The sequence below is a fragment of the Mesoplodon bidens genome (assembly GCF_964165515.1).
Source record: "Mesoplodon bidens genome assembly, chromosome: 9".
NCBI classification, from domain to species: domain Eukaryota; kingdom Metazoa; phylum Chordata; class Mammalia; order Artiodactyla; family Ziphiidae; genus Mesoplodon; species Mesoplodon bidens.
In genome coordinates this window covers 93,087,519-93,108,641 of record NC_138166.1, presented here as the reverse complement: position 1 = coordinate 93,108,641, position 21,123 = coordinate 93,087,519, and the positions used below count along the sequence as shown (strand labels likewise).

General features: G+C 45.9%; 2 protein-coding genes across 4 annotated transcripts in view; one reads left to right on the top strand and one right to left on the bottom strand.

Annotated features, from left to right (window-relative positions):
• Nucleotides 1-21,123, bottom strand: part of TBXAS1 (thromboxane A synthase 1) — a gene marked incomplete at its 3' end in the record, with an annotated part of 154,446 nt that overhangs the window by 54,694 nt on the left and 78,629 nt on the right. For both annotated transcript variants that reach the window (XM_081244942.1, XM_081244941.1), the window contains exons 5-8: nucleotides 20,928-21,044; nucleotides 4,772-4,860; nucleotides 2,873-3,021; nucleotides 993-1,123 (exon numbers count right to left, since the gene is read on the bottom strand). In XM_081244942.1, the coding sequence (XP_081101068.1) occupies nucleotides 993-1,123; nucleotides 2,873-3,021; nucleotides 4,772-4,860; nucleotides 20,928-21,044 (486 nt within the window). The remainder of the gene's footprint in view (nucleotides 1-992; nucleotides 1,124-2,872; nucleotides 3,022-4,771; nucleotides 4,861-20,927; nucleotides 21,045-21,123) is intronic.
• The window catches only part of KDM7A (lysine demethylase 7A), a 273,273-nt gene that overhangs the window by 191,791 nt on the left and 60,359 nt on the right, over nucleotides 1-21,123 (top strand). The window lies entirely within an intron of this gene.

Sequence of the window (21,123 nt, the reverse complement as noted above, 5' to 3'; positions counted from 1 at the left end):
CCTTCTGGTCTAGGACACCTTTGCTGCACAGTATCCAGAAAGTGAAGCTGGGCAGGCCGAGGCTGTGCCTGAGGCTGCTCCATGCACCCGGCCACTAACTGACCCCTGATCTCATGCTCGGCCAATGTTGCAACACTGGACCTCCGTCCCCCGCTTGGTGATCCCCCCTGAGCTGCCCAGTCTTTGAGAAAACACGCTAAAGCTACATCTGACACAAGTCAGTTCAGGAAGAGACATTTCAGTCTTGTTTTTTCCTTTTAAGTGATTTCCTTGACTGCAGTAAGGCCCATAAAGAATAGCATTATACATGCATGAGCATATGCAATATTGAAATTATTTTCCTTAACACTGAAAATTCCTATTTCTATTCTCAGCCAAGTTCAGTCAACAAATATTTACTCGATTCCTACTGTGAGCCAAGCATAGGGCCAGTCTTCAAGGAGGAAAGAAATTTCTAGGTCTCAGTGAAGCACGCAAAGGCCCTCAACCACGCATTTTGCAGCAATGCCCTCCATGCAGAGAGGGAATGTGGGGTTGGTGACAGCTGCCTGAACGCCCCTCTAATGATGATGCTGTTTGTGCTGTAAAGCTCCATCTTGCTGTTTTTCAATATAAAGAATACACTGATGAAAAACACGTGGGCAAATGTACCTAGAAAATTCTCTGAGGCTGCCCGTAACCTGTGCTGGGAGTGACGCTTGAAATAGGGAGGCCCGTGAGCTTGCGGGGAGGACAGCTTTAATTCTACTCGCCTGGGTCAGAGTGTGGACAAATGGCTCTGGGCTTCTCCCCACCTCCCTTCCTGCTTGCTTTCACCTTTCTCTCCTTATTTACCCCTCCTCACCGCCCCGCCTGGGCTGCCCCGGCAAGCTCTAAGTGGTTAGGCCACTGAAGGACAGCGTGGCGTGGGGACTGGAGCGAGAGAAAAGAGACAGCGATGCCAACTTAGCTCCTATTCCATTTCGATGCTGTGTCCTATTAAAATACGTTACCTCTTCTGCTGCTTGCTGGTCCCGCAAGGCAATCACATTCCTAATGAGTTTGTTAAAAAAGCCATTCAGTTCATCTCGGTTCTTATTGGGCAAAATCCGGGCCAGTGGGACCATTATGGATGGAAATGATACTTGAAAGAGAAAAACAAAAGTGGCATTGAAAAGGGGGTGAGAATAAACCAGGGCTATTAGATGCCTGTTGCCAGGAAGCAAGCCCTGGCCTTGAATTAGTCTTTTGAAGGCCTGTCTTCCCCTCTGAACTGCCGCTGCTCAGAGCAGGGTTCTATCTCATTCTACCTCGGGACTTCTCACCCTTCCTTGCCCATGGTAAGCACTGGATAAACGTCTGTACCGTTGAATCCCACTTCCATCTACCCCTCAAGTCTCATGCTTGTAAGTTAATTTCCCAGGTCCTAGAGATGAGGGTCCAAGGTCTTCGTACTTCATCAGGAAGGAACAGATTGTAGGCCATGTTTCAGGTCTTAGCAAGTGGTAGAAGCTGATCTACTTACTTAACTTTCTGGTCATTTGCAGTTTTTTTTCCCTTTGGATCATTTTCCCCAGAGCTGCCACCTGAATTGTTTCTAAGAGCTGCCACTGCAGCTGCTGACAAGGCTGCTGGCCTCGTCCCCTGGGGGCACGTCCCTTACCGTGCCATGTGCAGCCTGTGCCCTTGCCACCATGCCCTGGGCATGACAAGCCTCCAGGATGAGGCTCCCTGGGTCAGGGACACTTGGCCCCTCCTGGACGGTAGCCTGGGCCATGGGCCAAGCCCGTCTCTGGGGAGCTCAGCTCAGTTCAGCTCCTGAGCATTCACGGCGGGCCTACTGTGCACAGGCATGTGTGGGAGATGGGGGAGGGGACCCTAACGGATCCACGCAGGTCTCAGGATGCTCCGCCCCTTTTCAACAGCGGGAGCCTGAACCAAAAGGACACAGCAGGGAGGGAGGACTTGGAGTGGTAGCAGCCATGGAACAGCGGACCCACCTGCCCTGCAGGGCGCTCCATGGTTGATGGCAAGGGCATTTCCTTTGGAGTGCAGAGGGTGAGGGGCAAAGGAGGAGGCTGCTTTGACCCCCAGAGCGACAACGCCTACAATGTCAGTGCAGAGCAGATGGAGGTGATAGGGGCTTCCACAGAAATTGACTCAGAAATGTCAATGAAACTAACCAAGGAATGAATAGAATTTACCGGCCCAGCAGAATGGTTAGGAATTATGGCAATCATCAATAACCATAATAACAACACTTCATTGCCTCCATAAAAGCAAGAAGATACCGGAATTGGCCAGAGGGTAAAAACTCACTTCTAAAACAGAAATAAAATAAATGGACTGGTCTCCACAGCATTCGGTAATCTGCTAGTCACCCATCACATATGATTTCTAATTCACTATGCGTTGGCTTCAAGCAGAGGAGTGTTCTAAGGAGGAATTTGCTGGGGGTGAGAAACATGCCCTAGAAAATGAAAGGTTTGGGTTCCAGACTTGGCTCTGCCTTTCTGAGCCTCAGTTTTCTCATCTGTAAAGTGGGGGAGGAGAATGCCTTCCTGATGGGGTGAAAACCAGCACTAACAGAGGCGATGCAGGCGAAGCGCTCAGCCCTGTGCACGGCGGCCATGCTCACTAAGGCAGTGATGAGCCAGGCCAGGGCTACCTGTGTTGGGAATAAGTGGTGTCAGACTGGTACAGAGGGGCCTGGGCGGCTCCAGGAAAACAGGGGCTCTGCAGGGCAGACTCCACAGGGTGACTCTCAGAGACACCCTGAGTACCCTTTCCAGGTGGCAGGGGCTGAGCCCCGAAGCTGCCTGGGGCCACCGGGGTGTCACGGGGTCTGCCCAACTTGCCCAATGTACGCCCCCTCCGCAGGAGCTGTACTTACAGATTAAAACCAGGATCGGTCTGGGGATGGAGGTTGCAAAGAAGCGCCGGCAGTGCTTCACAAAGGGGTGCTCGGGAGCCTTCTGGGAGTTCACCTGGGTGCCAAAGGCGACACTGGCAACCACATCTGTGGTGTAGCAGCAGTAGCACCTACGGGAGAGAGAACAGTTTGTGTTTGGAAGGGACTCAGCCACTGGCCTTCCCATCATACGCACTCCTGGAGGGGCACGACTCCATGGTCTACCTGTTTGAAAGGGGAGCTTCTGGCAGATCCGAAGTGAGGTGGTGGGAGAGGAGCCCCCAGGATTAGATCCTGGGGGCGTGAGCGCAGAATTTGAGGGGGAAACATAAACACATAACAGCCGATCTAGACAAAGATGGGGGAGGGGAGGAGAGCCTCAGCTATTCAACTTTCAGCCTTCCGGTAGCTTCAAACCAGACTCGGTCAAAACCAAGAAGTACACTTTACATTTTCCTCCCCACGAAGGAGGGAACACACTTGACCCAAAGCCTATGTGCTTTACAGAGGTTTTGCCGAGCCCATCCAAGGCCAGGGTCTAACGACTGATGGATGTACAGCAAATTGTGATTGATGAACTTAACAACCTGATTATCTAGTTTTATTAGCTGTCTCCCTCTTCCTCCTAATGATTTTACAGTTTTCATAAGAGCAACAGACAAAAAACCAGGGCCCTTTTAGGCTCAAATAAATACAAGACAAACTTTGGTACCAGCTTCATGAACATATGTATATTATTATAGGAAACACACATTGCACTTTAGAAACAAACACAAGGAAAAGTGTCTGGCAGTAGCTTCAGAAAAATTAACCTCTTAGGCTCTAGGAAACCTGCCCCCCAAAGGGCCATTTTAAGCTAGAATAATTCTTTTTTGCTATGTCATACGGGTAGTCAGGTTGCTTCTAACAAGGCTCACAACTGGGTGTTCATATCCTTTTATAATGAAAAGGGCTATTTTTGTGGCTTGAGGTAGGCACATGCTTAGTTCCTTTTCTTCATAAATTCTATAACCAATCACTTATCATTAAGGACTACACGACATTTCCTCCAGGTGACGCCTTTTATTTTGACTGTTTTTATTGAAAACACTTCTATAATTGATGACACATTTCCCTGTGACAGCAAAAACAATAATTCGACTACTGCATGTGATTTCATCTGATCCTAACTGTTGACGATGTAAAGGTTTTAAGAGTTGTTTACTTTGCTTTTATGGCTGCTGGGCCCTTCTTATCTTTACCCAACTCATGCATCTCATGACCAGAGAGAATGTAGAGGAGAGAATTTTGTAAACAATACAGTAGAATGTAAATGCTGGTGATGATTATGTTATTATTTTATTAACAATGATAATAAGAGAGAGTTGGCTTCTGGCTAATCTGCTGTGCGACTCTTCATCTGGTATAAACCATAATTTAGCACAGGACAATTAGGCAAAAAGCCAGACTGTCAGTCGTTTAAACTGAGGGTCCACCACTAAGTCATGGCTTCTAGCCTGAGGGGTGCCACAGTTTTTCTTGAATTAAAAATGCATGGACTCCTCCCACCACTCCCGCCCCCCAGGACCCTGTCCTTTCTGCCCAGACATATCTTGCCCACTCCTGGGTCTATAGAGGTCGGAGGGCAAGTCCACCCACAAAACACTGCCCACTCAGGGTTCCCTCCATAAGCCACAACCCCCTGGGCTTCGTTTGCTTTTGCTTCACATTTTCCGTGGGTTTCATTTCTTCTTCTTAGTCCACCCATACTTTTAGGAGCTTCTAGCATTTCCATAGTTTGCTGGTCCCAAGGTAATTGTCTGGCAATTACGTACAGTTACAAGAAGCAGCCATTCAAACATGTGATTTCTCATCTGTAATGTAGCCATGCAGCGCCCTTACCTCTGGATGTCGAAAGCGTCCCTGGATTCTGCATAGTGCTTTAAGTGGGCCAGGAGCAGGTTGCAGGCTTGGCTGATTAGAGGCATCATCTGATAGCAGATAACAAAGGTGTAATTAGGACACCATGCAGGGAGCACACCTAAATTAGCTGCAGATGAAGAGGTTATGTGTGGTGCTTCCTGGAAAAATGGTCATCATTTCGAATGTACCTTTCATGCACCTAAGATTCAAGAGGAAGAACTAAAATTCACAAATATTATAAAATACGATTGCTGTAAACGTCTATTTTAGCTTAAGCAATCTTTTTTTTTTGAAAGCAGAAAGAAGGAAGGATTTAGAGTAAATACTGTGAAATAATTATGAAAATGATCATTAAATGCTTAGAAATGAAAATCAGTACTCAGTTTCGTGACATTTGGTTAGCATTAGGGAGTAAATAGACCACAATCCATATGTACCAACTCTGGAATTAGCCCAAATCCCTGTTTGCTTGGTTCCAATTATACTTTAGATCCTCCACTAGAATATAGAATCTCAGTATTGAAAGGAACCTAAGGTCATCCATTTCAACTTCTTATTCAGTACAAAAGCCATTTTTACAGCACGTGGATGGATGGTTATTCACTTCTGCTTAAGCTGTTTAAACCTTCAAAAAGAGGGAACCCTTGACTTTAAGAGGCCTTCAGTGTCCATGCAGGACAACTACTGAATTTCTTTTTTTAATACTAAAATATCTTTATTATGGAAAACACCTAACATACACACAGAAAGAAAGAATGGTATTATGAACATTCATGTGGCTGTGATCCACCTTCAACAGACTTAGGTCTCATTTTGGCTACCCACCACATTGACCCCAAAAGTCCGGCTTGAGTGGGTGGAATTCTTTGTGGAGCCTGATGGGCACCCACGTGACCTTTTATTCTCTCCTGTATGTTTGAAAAGCCAAGTCGGAAACGACAAGGGGAGTCTTTTTTTTTTAACATCTGTTTATTTATTTATTTTAAACATCTTTATTGAAGTATAATTGCTTTACAATGTTGTGTTAGTTTCTGCTGTATAACAAAGTGAGTCAGCTATATGTATACATATATCCTCATATCTCCTCCTTCTTAGGTCTTCCTCCCACCCTCCCTATCCCACCCCTCTAGGTGGTCACAAAGCACTGAGCTGATCTCCCTGTGCTATGCAGCTGCTTCCCACTAGCTATCTATTTTACATTTGGTAGTGTATATATAAGTCCATGCCACTCTCTCACTTCGTCCCAGCTTACCCTTCCCCCTCCCCATGTCCTCAAGTCCATTCTCTACCTCTGCATCTTTATTCCTGTCCTGCCCCTAGGTTCATCAGGACCATTTTTTTTTTTGATTCCATATATATGTGTTAGCATACGGTATTTGTTTTTCTCTTTCTGACTTACTCCAGTCTATATGACAGACTCTAGGTCCATCCACCTCACTACAAATAACTCAATTTCGCTTCTTTTTATGGCTGCGGAATCCTTTTAACCAGTGTACATTATGGACAAACATTGTAGCTAAAGCAACATGCTGTGATACATTGTTCTGAGCATTTCTTATGGAAAACATACTTTGGGGCTTCCCTGGTGGCGCAATGGTTGAGAGTCCACCTGCCAATGCAGGGGACACAGGTTCATGCCCCGGTCCAGGAAGATCCCACATGCTGCAGAGCGGCTGGGCCCTTGAGCCATGGCCGCTAAGCCTGGGCGTCCGGAGCCTGTGCTCCGCAACGGGAGAGGCCACAACAGTGAGAGGCCCACATACCACAAAAAAAAAAAAAAAAAAAAAAAAAAAAAAAGAAAACATACTTTGAAATGTGACTTATGTTTAGAGTTTACTTTTTTGACACCAAAATATCAGTTCCTGAGATCAGGAGAGATTTTTGTCTGTTTGTTCAGTTTTGTATCCCCAGCACTTAGAACAGCACTTGGTATATAGTATATATACTCTACTATATATATATACTTGGTATATAATAAAAATGGAAACAGCATTTCAGGTGCAATCCCGTAAATCGTAAATGGATCCCTTCCCTGCAAGTCAGTCGCAAAGCCAGGGGTATATGTTGACTTTTTGAGAAGACACATAACACAGACAAATATTGACGTTCAGGTCAACGAAAACCACAGGGTTTTTCCCCATGAGTCATCATCATGTGCAGTTGATTTTTTGACCATTGAGGGTCCATTCGTTGGAAAGGCTTTACACTGACCTAACACGTATTGCTGTAGAAAGTTGTCCTACCATCTGCTCTGAGCAGAGCCAACTCGTACCTGCCCTGAGGCAGTCAGGTGGTTGGAGAGGCCCAGCAGGGGGGCCAGCCTGGGCTGCTGCTGCCCGAGGCTGGAGGATCACACGGTCTCCTTGGACCCCTCCCTCCTATGGCCCCCTCCAAGCCAGCCCCATGTGCTCTGGGATGTAAGGAAAGTACTGTGTCCCCAGGGACCCCACTGCTGGCTGTGGGAGTTGGTCCTGAGAAGCAGAAGGGCACCCCTGTTGAGTGAGACTGAGTGAGCTAGCCTGAGTTCAGGGCTCCATGGTCCGGGACGGGGACAGTAGCCTGGGTGGCACCTATGGGCAGCTAGGCAGCAGGTCAAGGAGCACATGTGCAAAGCAGAACACACCTACACACCCAGGGGAGGGATGGCAGAGCGTCTGAGGGTCTCGACCCTCCCCTTGTTTTTTTTTTTTTTTTTTTTTTTTGCGGTACGCGGGTCTCTCACTGCTGCGGCCTCTCCCGTTGCGGAGCGCAGGCTCTGGACGCGCAGGCTCAACGGCCATGGCTCACGGGCCCAGCCGCTCCGAGGCATGTGGGATCCTCCCAGACCGGGGCACGAACCCGTGTCCCCTGCATCGGCAGGCGGACTCTCAACTACTGCGCCACCAGGGAAGCCCTCCCCTTGTATTTTGTTGCCGGGACTCTTAAGAGGGCGTATCTGGAGAGGAAATCTGGGGAAAAAGAACTTTCTACTCATCAAGCCCTAAGGCCGTAGAGCAGTGGGGTGACTGTACTCAGTGTGGGTGGACCTCGGCTGTGCTCACACATTCAGATCTCATCTCCTGTGTCCTTGGCTCTTCCTTCTTTGTTCCATTTGAAATTTGGTCAGTGTGCCTTCTAAGCCTTTAGTTCGTCGCTATGTACACAGGATCGGACACAGAGCTGTGGCCCTCCGCTAGACTTTAGGCAGCCACGGAATAGGTCAGTATCACTGTTTCCAGCTCTTTGGTCAGCTGTGCATGAACCTAAATAAATATCCCGCCAGGCAGCATCTTATCAATGTCAGGGGCGGAGGACTTGTCAAGTAATTTGCCAAAACAGAAGTATAATTTACCTCATCTACCTATCCTGAAGTCCACTCAAAAAAAAAAAAAAAAAGAAAGAAAGAAAAAATGAGGATGACTATCCTGAATTACTATCTTGGTAATTCTGAGTGGACGCTTATGACTGCTGCATTCTTTTCTAAATTCTCACAAGCCATCAATTTAATAATCCATCAGTACAAAAGTGTGAGCAAATGGGTCACTTCTAGTAGCCTCTAGGCTTTTACTCTCAGTAAATCTCTGACTAACAATGCTGGAGAAGTCAGTACTATCTAAGTCACATTTCTATGACTAGCTCACTGACTACATTCCTTCCACTGTTTTAGTAAAATTAGCGGTACAAGTGAACTATACTTGAATGCAATCTCATATACCAAAATATCTTTTAGATTTATTTCAGAGGGATAGTAACATGGTAAAACGAAGAATACTGTTGGAAAGGAAGTCTCTTTAGATATCAAGCTTGAAGCTTCTTTCATGCAACAAAACTGGGATGCAACATAAAATTTGATTTACACGCAACTCTTCAGAAGCACGCCCTGTGTATAAAGAGGGGTCTCTCCATATTGAGTCCAATCATATGCCTGGACAGTGCAAAATGCAGGCTGGACCAGCTGCCCACCATCAGTTCTTCTGTGTGCTTGTGATTAGGATGCTTTGTTGTCGGCTGGCGTGATTATAATTTCTACCACACTCTGCCTGCTGTCTGTTGAACTGAATGGATAATGGCATTTTTATTTAGGTTAATGTGATATGAGATGGGGCGTGTAATATGCAAAATGTTTTAGAAAGCAATGCAGTGGAACATGATCTGTGTGTTGGACAATAGCTATCACTTCAGGTTTTCTTCCTTGCATTTATGCCCAAGCAGTTATGGAATATTTACTCTTACACGAGTTGCATACAAACAAAAGCTCTCTTTGATGGGCTTGCAATCATCTTTATACAATCCACAAACCCCACAGTTATTCCCCTAGATTTGCAGACAAGCAGGCGTAGGTGGCTTGTGCAAACGCACATGCACAGATGAATGCACAATGCTATCATTACACAGATCTTAACAAAAGACTCTCATTTGGTTGTTCTGTTTCATCTTCTTTGTAGGATAATGAGTGAGTTCTATTTTTGTTTTTTCCACATTTTTTTTTCATAATGCACATATGTTATATTCATAATCAGAAAAAATATTGGTATTAATTTTTAAATTAATGATTAAAAAGAATGATTTGGGGGAAGGGTTATAGTCCAGCAGCCAAGCCTGGGGAAAAAGTTTCCCATTTTGCGTCTCTCACCTCTCACATTGGTTATCTTTATTATAGATGATGCTGAGTGTACGGATGGTCAGCTTTTTGGTAACTAGCAGTAACCATCAAGGGAAAAGCACCATCCTCAGCCTGGGAAGGAAATTCCCCAAGGAAGGAAGTCCTTGCTCACCTGGAGTTTACTGTATAGTTGCTTAGTTTAAAAAAAAAAAAAAAAGGCATCTTTACTGACTGAGTCTGAGGAATTGTGAATCAAGGTGTAGACAGAGGACAGTAGAATTAATTCCAGGAGGTAGAGAGGTCTTCTCGAGGCCAAGACTCTGAAGTTGTTAAATACACTTGGCCTGGGGAGAGAAAACACTCAAAGCCAATAATTAGGTTTCCTCTCCTTGGCACTTTCTAGTTGTGTGATGGGCAAATAGCTTAACCTCAATAAGTCTATTTATTCATCTGCAAAATGGGAATAATAATACCTCTGTTGAAGGGTTGTGTCAAAGATTAGAAACAAAATGTGTGAAAGTTTTAGAAGGCAGTGAGTATTCCGAGCCTGGCGGCTGTCCTCTGGAAGAGTCCCATGCTCCCAGACTGGTTTGGATGCCTGGCATCATTCTCTCTTCTCTTCTTCCACGCAGACAGCGTGCTATGGGGTCCACCTGTTCTTGCCTCACCATGTTAACATCACTTCCTTTCTTGCATCCGTCTCTTCATCTTTTCCTCCCTAGGGACCACTCTAAGTCAGGCTTTGCCGCCTGTAACCTGGAACACAGCTATCATCTATGAGATATCACCTATGAGATCATCTATGAGGTTCTTGAGAACAAGGACCATATCTTAAGCATCTTTATCGTCTCACTACCTATGTGCCTGGCACATAGGTGTACTAAGAAAACAATTTTTGAAAGTGCCTCCTGTCTTTTCACTTTCTAATCCATCCTGTACTCAGTTACCAGATTGGTCTTCTGAAAATACGTGTCATCTGAGCAATGTTTTGTTAAAATTCTTTGGAGGTTCCCACTGACTTAGGATCGCATTGTTGGAGCCCTTACTGCCCCCAGCTAGGAAGCTGCCTGCTCTTAGAACATAGAACAAGCTTCTTAGAACATAGAACAAGCTGCCTGCTCTTAGGACATAGAACAAGCTTCTTAGAACATAGAACAAGCTGCCTGCTCTTAGGACATAGAACAAGCTTCTTATCCTACCCTCCAAAGCCCACTAAGAACTGAATCCTGCCAATAACCATGTGAGTAAGCTTAGAAACAGTTAACCATGTGAGTAAGCTTAGAAACAGCTCCTCCCAGTTAAGACTTCAGATGAGATCACTGCCCAGGCCAACAGCCTGACTACTTGACCTTGATGGAGAGGCACCCAGCTAAGACATGCACAGATTGCTGACCCACAGAAGCAATGAGCTAATAAGGGGTTGTTGTTTTAAGTTAAGTTTTGGGGTAATCTGTTACACAGCAAGAGATAACTAATACACTTTCAATGTCACCCTCTTCTGGCAACTGTTGTATGTTGTCATGTATTATTGAAGTTTTTGGTATTTGCTCTGTTAGAAATGAGCACAGTGCAACACATTCAGTTGATTCTCTAGAACAGGATGACTGAATATTCCTTGAGGGCCTCGACATAGAAGGTATGTAAGAAACGTTAATAGAGTGAGGTGCTCCTTCCATTGCAGCATGAATGCAGTGCAGTTTGCTGGGAGCTGGCCCTGAATGAAAGACCTGAGACCCATGCTGGTTCTACCTCTTACTTTGGACAAGTCCTTTGAATCTCTCTGCACTTGGGTCCTCACTCACTCCCAACTGAGGGGCTATTTGCAATGAGCTGCAGAGTCCCTTTCCATGGACACTCTAGGATTCCGAGGTCACTAGGCAGCAGCTGAGACAGTTGCTTGGGGACCATGGAAAGAGCAGTCAGCTTCCTAGTTGGGGGCAGTAAAGCCTCCAGCAATGCCATCCCTAAGAAGGCCTTTTGGCATCTCTTTGACGCATTGACTTCAGAATTACATAAAGATCTAAAAGGCAGAATCTGATTATATTTCTGCTCACATAATTTAATAAAAGTGAGACTCCAGATCCACTGACTCCTGGCTTGTTGCTTTTTTCTCCAAAATCAGCATCCACATTCCTTTTGCTCCTCAGTTAATTCATTTCTAGGTTATAATTTCGCTCAGTGCAGCTCTGATGCCATGAACTTGAAAAGCAAACAAACACACACAGTTAAGCCTCTGGAGCTCCTGGAAGTTTGGAGAATGGAGTCAGCCTGAGTGCTGGGGGAGACACGTTTCCTGAGCAGGGAGAGGGAAGGAGAGGGTCTCTCCTGTGTCAACTCAGAATTCTAAACTGAGATGCCCGCCCCCCCTTCCACCCCCCCCCCCACATGGATGGTGTGTAGGCTGGGTGACACACCTGTCCATACACGAAGAGGGGTTCAGAGAAGAGCCCGAGCAGAGGCTGCCACTCTGAGATCAAACACGGCCCCTGGGAGCCACCCGCCTGGGGACCACGGCAGAGCAGAGACTCCAGAGGGACCACTTGCGGTTTCCCTGCTCCGCCCCAGGGTCCAGGGGACGTCTGGCATCTTGGAGGCTAAACGGCTGAAGTGGAAGCCCTCTTCCTTACTCCCCCGCTTTCAAGGATTTAATAGCTTCTCACTCTACAGTGAAGTTTGTACCAAGCCTTCCCCTGGCATAGAACAGCCGACTCCATGCCTCCACCTCTTCTTCCAGTTTCTCCTCACTAATCCCTTCCACGTACGCCGTGTTCCAGCCAATTTGTACTCCTCTAGTCCCTGAACACACCCTGTACTTTCTGTCTAGATGCCTTTGTGCCTGCGGCTCATTCCACCTGCAACGCACCTTCTCCCTCCGTCAAAACCCAGCAAGATCTTCAGGGCTCAGTTCCAATGCTGCTCCCCGCCCTCCCCCTAAAATGGTTTCTGATGCTCAAGAGAAGATGTGCGCCCTGTCACCGTCCTGGTAATAATGTAGGGGTTTCTGCACCTTCTACATTATAAATCCCTTAAAGACAGGAGCTGATAAATATTGGTTGAATTTTATGAATTTAATGTTTCATTCTGTTTGGCATTCTTAGACCTGTTTATAATGCTGTTTAGGAATTCATATCAGAGGGGGAATTTTCTGAATAAATAAGGGTCAGCTAATGGAGATGGGAGATGGTACTTAAACATATTGTTGGATTAGAAAATAGAAAAGTAATATGTTCGAGTGCTCTAAACTGGTGACTAATAAATGTAAAATTAATACCAGTTAATGAAACTTATAACCTCCTTCTGGCACCCAGATATTACAAACATCCATGACTTATTTAATGCAAAATCTCCTGCTGGTAAGTATCAGCTCTAGCCGTCTAGGTGAATAATCAAGTGTCATTTCTAATAAGGCAGTGGCTCCTGTCAGGAGTTGTAACCAATGAGAACTCACCCTGATGAGGTGGTGGCCACTGGCGTTGCCAAGCAACAGGCAAGCTGGGAGGCACGTTTAGATGCTCTTTTAGATTTAACCAGCGGCAAGTCGGGGTGACATTATGATGCTGGCAAAGGAAAACCAAATTATAACCCAGGATGGGGTGCCCATGATGAGGGGTATGTTTTCTTTTGAATGCAAATGGAAAAGGAACATGTTTAACCAGAATTTAGACAGTCCATCGTTATACCAATTTTAATTAGGAGACTAGGTGTCAGTGGAATACGTGTTGCAGGATAATGGTCTCTTGCTGCTAGATAAATACCTAGACGTTCTGGAAACTGGGCAACTGGTCAGGCAGGAACAATGTATTTTTGGACTCTGAGGTATTTATTACCACAGCCATACTTGGTTATAATGACTTTCATTTTTATTGTCTGGAAGGATTAGGAAATAAAAGCAAATATTAAAAATAGGCTTCTGGAGGCTGATGCAGCCCAGAGAAAGCTGCTTGCTCCAACACTGCAGGAAGACCATGTTCTGTTACAGAAGCCCTCGTGTGTGATTGTCTGAAGCGTTTACAGTGAAAATTTAAAGGCCAAACTAAACTGTGATGATGACTGTAATTCTGCAAAGACTTTTGCTCTGAAATGGTCATGGCTAGGCATTTGCTCATAAGCTGGCCAGATCAACTTAAATTTTTAAAAATTGTAGTCATTCCCGAGCAATATGTCTTCTCCAAGGCAGGAAAGGCCTAGAGGGAATAATAACCACATCTGTCTCCATCTTTAAGATTCGTACATTATTGACTGTGTCTTCCTGACAGGAAACATCTGGATGAAAGTGAAAAATTAGGCATTGAGCTGGATCAGCAGTGACTGGGAGGGATACCAGCCTTCCCTGTAGGTCTGATTTTCTGACTTTTCTTTCTTTCTTTTTTTTTAAATAGTCCGGTCAATCAAGATTTTATTATGTGCTATTTAAAGGTCATTAAAAATGCTGAAGCTGATTCTTTTTTTTTTTTTTTTTCTGGCTGCGTTGGGTCTTCGATGCTGCGCGCGGGCTTTCTCTAGTTGCGGTGCGCGGGCTTCTCATTGTGGTGGCTTCTCTTGTTCTGGAGCACAGGCTCTAGGCGCTCGGGCTTCAGTAGTTGTGGCACGTGTGCTCAGTAGTGGTGGCGTGCAGGCTCAGTAGTTGTGGCGCATGGGCTTAGCTGCTCCGCAGCATGTGGGATCTTCCCAGACCAGGGCTTGAACCCATGTCCCCTGCATTGGCAGACGGGTTCTTTACCACTGCGCCACCTGGGAAGTCCAGTCTGACTTTTGTTTAGCTGAGTCCCCATGTACAGAGATGTGATTTGCTCTTACTCTTGGGCGACACACACAGCCAGCTTCAGGCTCTCCTCTTTGGAGCTGCCAGGTCTCTTCTATCCACTCAGTGGGTCACCATCAGCTTAGTTATCTGGGCAAATGAGCAAATGTCCATCACTTTTATTGGGCTTTGAGAAGACTTGAGCTGCCATATTGGGTTGGATCCGTGGTCCATCCAATGTGGAGCTTGGTCTCTGCTAGAAGTACTTGGTAATGGAGTTCTCCATGAAATCTACCTCCAAAGGCATGGTGCTCAATAGCCTCAGTTCTCTCAGTAGCCAACTATGATATTAACTCCCCATGTTTTCACTTATTGAAAACTTATTTGAACCCAGAATAAACAAAATTAAACAGAGTTATTTACTGCAGTTCCCCCCCCACAAGCTTTTAATATGCACAGTGAATCCCTGTGTGTAGAGGAAGCCAGTTTACAATATTTTACTGAATTAGATGACCATGGGGCCTTTCCAATACTCAATTTCAGATCCTTTTCCCTGGTAGTTATTCATAGCTTGAAATTCATCATCATATAAGTACGGTTTACATGCTTTCCTCCTAAATGTATTATTTTATTTTGCTTACACTGAAGGTTATCTGCCACTTTTGTGCTGACTTACACAATCTTAGAAGAGTCTTAGAAACTTACTCCAACTGATTTAATATTTTTCAAACCAGAAGAACTTAGAGAAATATACAAATGCATAAATTTCATGGTATTCTCCCTCTCTCAGATGAATTATAAAATTTAAAAATAAAATTAGTGCTAACCCGGATCCCCAGGGAATCCCATTATTTACGTATTTCCTCAGAGAAGGATTAATTCAGCCCCAGTTTTGTTTCTTGAAACTAAATCTATTTACTTCCTGACCCATAATAAATTTTTACACAAACCCAGTGTTACTTATTAATAGTCTTTGGTAAGGAATCTAGCAAAAGAGTCTGTAAAAATCCAAGTAAGTCTACTGGTTGCCCCTTTAAAAAAAATTAATCTCTTAGGAGATGGGGTGAAAATTCTGATAGGCTAATCAGACAGAATTTTCCCTAATAAAAAAATCAGTTGTTTTCCCAGCAATGCTCAGCCATCCTTTAATATAAATCCCAATAACTCGTCTGTAACTGGACTATGATTTTGACGGTCTCTTCCGGGATCAGGGATGCGTCAATCAAATTTTCACTGGTTCTCTATCTCTCTATATTATCCCTGGTAAGACATAAACCAAAAACCAATTTTATTTTAAATAAAACCATGGATTCATGATTGAATGCTAATTTTAAAGTAACTTTCAGGCATTGTTGGCCAAGACAGCCTAATATTCAAATAAAGACAGTGCCATCCAGAACTTTATGAATATTAATGACACCTACAGGCACAGGGAGTAAAGTACTTAACTTAGGCTGCCAGAGGCTGAAGGAAAAAGCCTCAGAATTCCAAGGGAAAACACATCTTTACTTCAAGAATAAACTCTCAAGTTTGATAATAAAAGTCCCAAAGCAACGCACTAATTCAGAAAGGACTGGAGATTATTGACATTCCATAGCTATTTGTGGGAAAACTGAGTCAGGTTCCCATGTCCGGGTGGAGTGCGGGCTCCCATGGGTTCCCCGAGCTTCTCCCTTCTGTCTCCTCTGCCCCAGGCCCTCGGTGAGCCTCCTTCTCCTCTTTGTATCTCTGTGACCTGCTTTCTCTATTTCTACATATGCATAGACTTGAGACCCTCTAAAGAGAAAGCCTACAAGTGGCCACATCCTCTCACGTAATTTTTCTTTGATGAAATTATTTCCCTTTTATCTCAGTTGTAACATGTATCCTTAGGTAGAAAGCTTCTTGGTTCTGTGATTCCCTATCCATCCATCCATTCATCCACCAATCCAGCAAATCACTGTTGAGTGTCCGTTATGTGCGTCATGCTATACGGTTAACGGTAAAGAAAAAATAAGTAAAATAAATGGAATGTTAGCTGGTGATAGTACCACAGAGAAATATAAAGCAGGGGAGGAGGGTGGGGTTCTGGGCCCCAGCTCTTACAAGCCTGGGGAGTCTGTGGGTCTGAGAAGGTCAGACGAGGGACCAAGAGGAAGACTCGCACCGCCAATGCTTTCCAACAGGGCTCTAACCAGAATCGTGCCGGGGCACTTGTAAAGCAGACAGATTCTCAGTCGCCCGAGAAATTCTCATTCTGTAGGTCCTGGGGTGGCTAGAATTATGTGTTTTAAACAAGGGTACTGGGTGATTTGGGCGCAGCCCTTGGTCACACAGGGTTTGAGAACCAGTGACTAGAAAGAGAAGGCCAATGTGAGGTTAAAGTCCAGGGAAGCATCCAGAAACTTGGAGGGTCATGGGCGCTGGAGAAGGAGGCAGCCAGGACACTGACGTCTGGCAACTGATGTCTGGCAACCAGCCCTCCCTTCTTTCTCCCCTCCACCCATCTTCCGTAGGATAGGAAGATCCTCCATCCAGTCTACACTGTGGTGTAGAGTAACACTCCTTGCTCAGAGCCTCAAACCCTGCTCTTCATGTACAGAGAGAGCTGCGTTAGGAATTAGGAAAACTTTTCACTCCCAACAGAGCTCCCAACTCCAAGACCATCGTCTCAGTAGGGCTCAGGAAAGCCTCATGTGCAAAACTGTGCAAAGACCTCCTTGTTCTGGAAGTTGCCCGCTGCCACCTCCTTCTGAAGCAATGATTCAGTGGGGGAGAGAAAATCCAGGATATGATTTATGGAGCATGAAACACACAGACATTGGCTTAACCTTTGAAAATTTTTATCTTTGTCATGTACTTTTTAGTCCTCGTGTTCCTTTCTATTTGACCAGCATTTAACACCTTTGGCTGCTCCTTCCTCCTTGAAAAGCGTTTCCCTTCCACATTCTCCTGGGCCTCAATTTCAAGCTGTTCTTCCCAAGTCATCTTTGCTGGTCTCTCCTCTGCCCCTCACTTATACATGGTTCTCCCCAGCCCTCTTCTCATGCTATATACACTCCTGGGGTGACCTCACCCATGTCTGTGTCTCCTCTCTTTTGTAAAAATTTTCTTTTTTTTAAATTGACATATAGCTGATGTACACTATGACCTTAGTTTCAGGTGTACTATATACTGGTGTGACATTTGCATTCATTATGAAACAATCACCACAGTAAATCTAGTAACCATCTGTCCCCAAAGTTATTACAGTATTATTGATCATATTCCTTATGCTGTATATTACATCCCCGTGGCCCCTGTGTTTTTATTTATTTATTTATTTATTTTTGCTGTGTTGGGTCTTTGTTTCTATGTGAGGGCTTTCTCTAGTTGTGTCAAGCGGGGGCCACTCTTCATCGCGGTGCGCGGGCCTCTCACTATTGTGACCTCTCTTGTTGCGGAGCACGGGCTCCAGACGCGCAGGCTCAGTAGTTGTGGCTCACGGGCCTAGTTGCTCCGCGGCATGTGGGATCTTCCCAGACCAGGGCTCGAACCCGTGTCCCCTGCATTAGCAGGCAGATTCTCAACCACTGTGCCACCAGGGAAGCCCCCTGTCTGTGCTTTTGATGACCATCTTTCCTACCCTTCTCTCCTGAGCTCCATATCTGCAGCCAACTTCTGCCTGATGCATCTACTTAGATGCCTCCCAAACACCTTAAATTCACCAGGTCTAAATTCTCCACAGGTGGGGACGAGGGTGACTAACTCTGCGCCGGAATGGCATCCTTTCAACTGAAACCCAAGAACCTAAATTGAACTATATTGAGTAGAAAGATGATTTCCAGTGGAGCTTTAAGTTCACTTGTAGAATATGTTAAACAATGAGCTAGATCTGAAGCAAAACCCAGGGAATCTGTCTATGAAAATTTCTCTCCCCCTCCCCTCCCCCTCCCTTCCCCCTCCCTTCCCCCTCCCCTCCCCCTCCCTTCCCCTCCCCTCCCCCTCCCCTCCCCCTCCCCTCCCCTCCCTTCCCCTCCCCTCCCCCTCCCTTCCCCTCCCCTCCCCCTCCCTTCCCCCTCCCCTCCCCTCCCTTCCCCCTCCCCTCCCCCTCCCTTCCCCCTCCCTCTTATTTATGGCTACTAGGCATCTCAGTGCTATGAACCACTTGGAGAACTCTATTTTCTGCAGCGAATTCAGGCACTAAGAATTTGATTTCTGAACCAAAAGGAGAAAATGCTGGGGATTTCAGGAGCACTGAATTTGTTTGGGCAATGATGCTGTATCAGTTTCTGGAGTGTATCCTGTAGGGTGTTAAAGAAATCTACACCCTGATAAGATTCTTTTTTTTTTTTTTCCTCTTCACTGTCAAAAAAACTTTCTTTCTTACTACAAAAAAAAAAATAAAAATCAAACACCCTACATCAATTTATTTTTTAACAAATGATAAGATTCTTTCTGCATCTATAGCATTGTCAAGTCATTGTTTACTCACAAACGAGGAAGTGGGATGCAGCGTGTTGGAGCTCCTGATGTCAACCCACGGTTTACCTACCTCTCCACCCCGTCCCTCCCCTTTTGGTTAACTCAGCATTTTAGTGACTAGGTGTAATAAAGGTGACCCAAATAATGCTTTACAACTTTTTAAAGAAGCAGGCCCTTCCTTCAAACAAATTCTCACATGAAACCTCAGTATATACCAGGGCTAACTGTGGAGCAGGGCTCCTGTTTCCAGCTGTAGCAGGACACCCTCCTCCTCATGTTTCCTTGTGGGTAATTTCTACCAGTGGTGGTTCCCACCTCTGGCTTTACATCAGAATCGCCTGGGGAGCTGTAAAATCCCCTCAGACCCAGGCTGCATTCCAAACCAAACCAATTTAATCTAGATGTGGGACCCAGACAGCAATGGTGTGCAAAGCTCCCCAGGTGACTCCAGTGTGTACCTGAGGCTGAGGAAGGCTGGGTCCTGCCCTCCCTTATCAGGCCGAGGCGTTTGAAGAAGGAACTGAGCGTGTGTGGTCCAGCCCTGGGGGGACGGGGTTGGGGGGCATGTTAGTGTGCGCTCTCGGCTGCCCTCCTGCTGGGGGGGGAGGCTGCGGTTGCCCATTCTGGGTGAAGCATTAGCAAGCCCACACCACCAGAAGGCAGGCTACATTTCTCAAACAGCTTTACCAGTGAGAAAGGAGGTTTCTGTCTGAAACCTGTTTCCATACGTCAATTGGTTCCAAACTTAGGCAGCAAATGGAGGAGTGTTGCTTCTGATACCCCTAGGGTTCCAAAGAGGTCCCATTTGCTTCATCTCCCTTCCACCGCCCTCCAGACAGTCCCTGGGACAGTCCTAGGGAGCTTCAGAACAAGATAGGAGAAGCAGTCAAGCAGAGAGGTTAAGAGCATTCTGGAACTGGGTTCTAACCTTGGCTTTGCCACACTTACTAGCTATGTGACATGAAGCGCATAATCTCTATGGGCCTCAGTTTCCTCATCTGTAAAATGGGATTGATAATAGTATTTACCTCACAGAGATGTGGTGAAGATTAAGTATGCTAATTAAGTATGCTAATACGAACAGGAAGCCTTACAGTGGTGTCTGGCACATGGTAAGAGCTGTGTGAGTTGTAGCTGGCTATGTAAAGGCTACGTATGGAAACACAAATCAAAACCGCATTGAGGAAAAAAAACAACAGAAAAACCTCGCTGAGGATGGGCAGGATCTCTGGTTTCTGAGTTTATTTGGATGGGATTAATTAGGAAGTCTGGAACCCTCTCCTCTTCCGGGGGACTTCAGAAGACTTAGATGAATTCAGCAGGACCATATGGGTGAGCATCTTGAGTTGAAGCTCAGAGTAGCTCTCATGTATTGAACTGAAGACAGGCCACTCCAAGGCCAGGCATTCTGGAACAGCTAGATGTGGTGGCTGGCTCTGGAAGGGCACTTGCTCTGGAGTTGCCCATGTACCTGGCACTCCCACTGAGGCAACCCTTCAGCCACATCACATCAGAAGGGCTCAAGGGCTCAGTCATGAGCTGTTGCTGTCACAGAATTCAGAACAGACATCAAAGCCAGATCAGCAATTGAGGGGCCATCAATGAGGATCAGGTGTGAGAGAACTTGGTCAGGAAGCAGGACAAACAGTAAGTTTTATTTATACAGCTGGTAGGGAAGGGTGTGTCCCTGGGTGGGGGAAGGAGGAAGCCCCGGGTTTAAGAGCATCTTGTAAATGAGACTTTGCCCTCTGACTTGGCCACAGAGATTAACTTGGGCATGCCCAGCCCCCCTCCCAAGAGTTCTTTCTGCCCAAGGACATCCTCGTACTCCTCCCCAGCAATCCACAGCCATCTCTTCCCTATTTCAGACTTGATTCAATGCTCACCTTCATTTCAAGATGTTCTCTAGTTCCTTGCTATGTAAAGTGTGGTTCATTGTTCAGAAGCATCCACATCACCTGGGAGCTTGTTAGAGATGCAGAGTCTCAGGCCCCACCCCAGACCTACTGCATCAGAATCTGCATTTTAACAAGATTCTCAGATGATCCTTTACACATGAAAGTCTGAAGAGAGCCCCTCCAGTTTTCTCCTGGGTGCCCCCAAAGTGCCCGGGGCAGAGCCTTGGGATTTAGCAGAAGTGCCCTGAGTGCTTGCTGACTCGTTACAGATTCATGGCAGCTGGGGCTGCGGAAGGCTGGAAAAAGGGCAGACACTCCAGTACAGTTTCCTGTGCTTTGGGGATAATAGGGAGGTTTGAAGTGCGTAGCGGGGCAATGGACAAGTGATGCGAAGTGAACCAGCTCCCATCATAATCTGGAGAGAGGAAACCTGCTCTTTATGGAAGAGAGTCTGCGTGTCCCAGGTCTTACCTCATTCAGCTTTTCAGGACTGAAAGCAGAAGTCAGGACACTTCTGACCTCTTCCCATCTTTTGTCGCGTAAAAACAGGACACTGTTGGCGACCGGTTTGGGCTCCAAACCTGATGCCTGGTGGAAAGCAATAAGCAGAGAGTTAGGACACAAGGGAGCCCAAGACACCTGGGTGGCACTACAGTCCACGATAAAC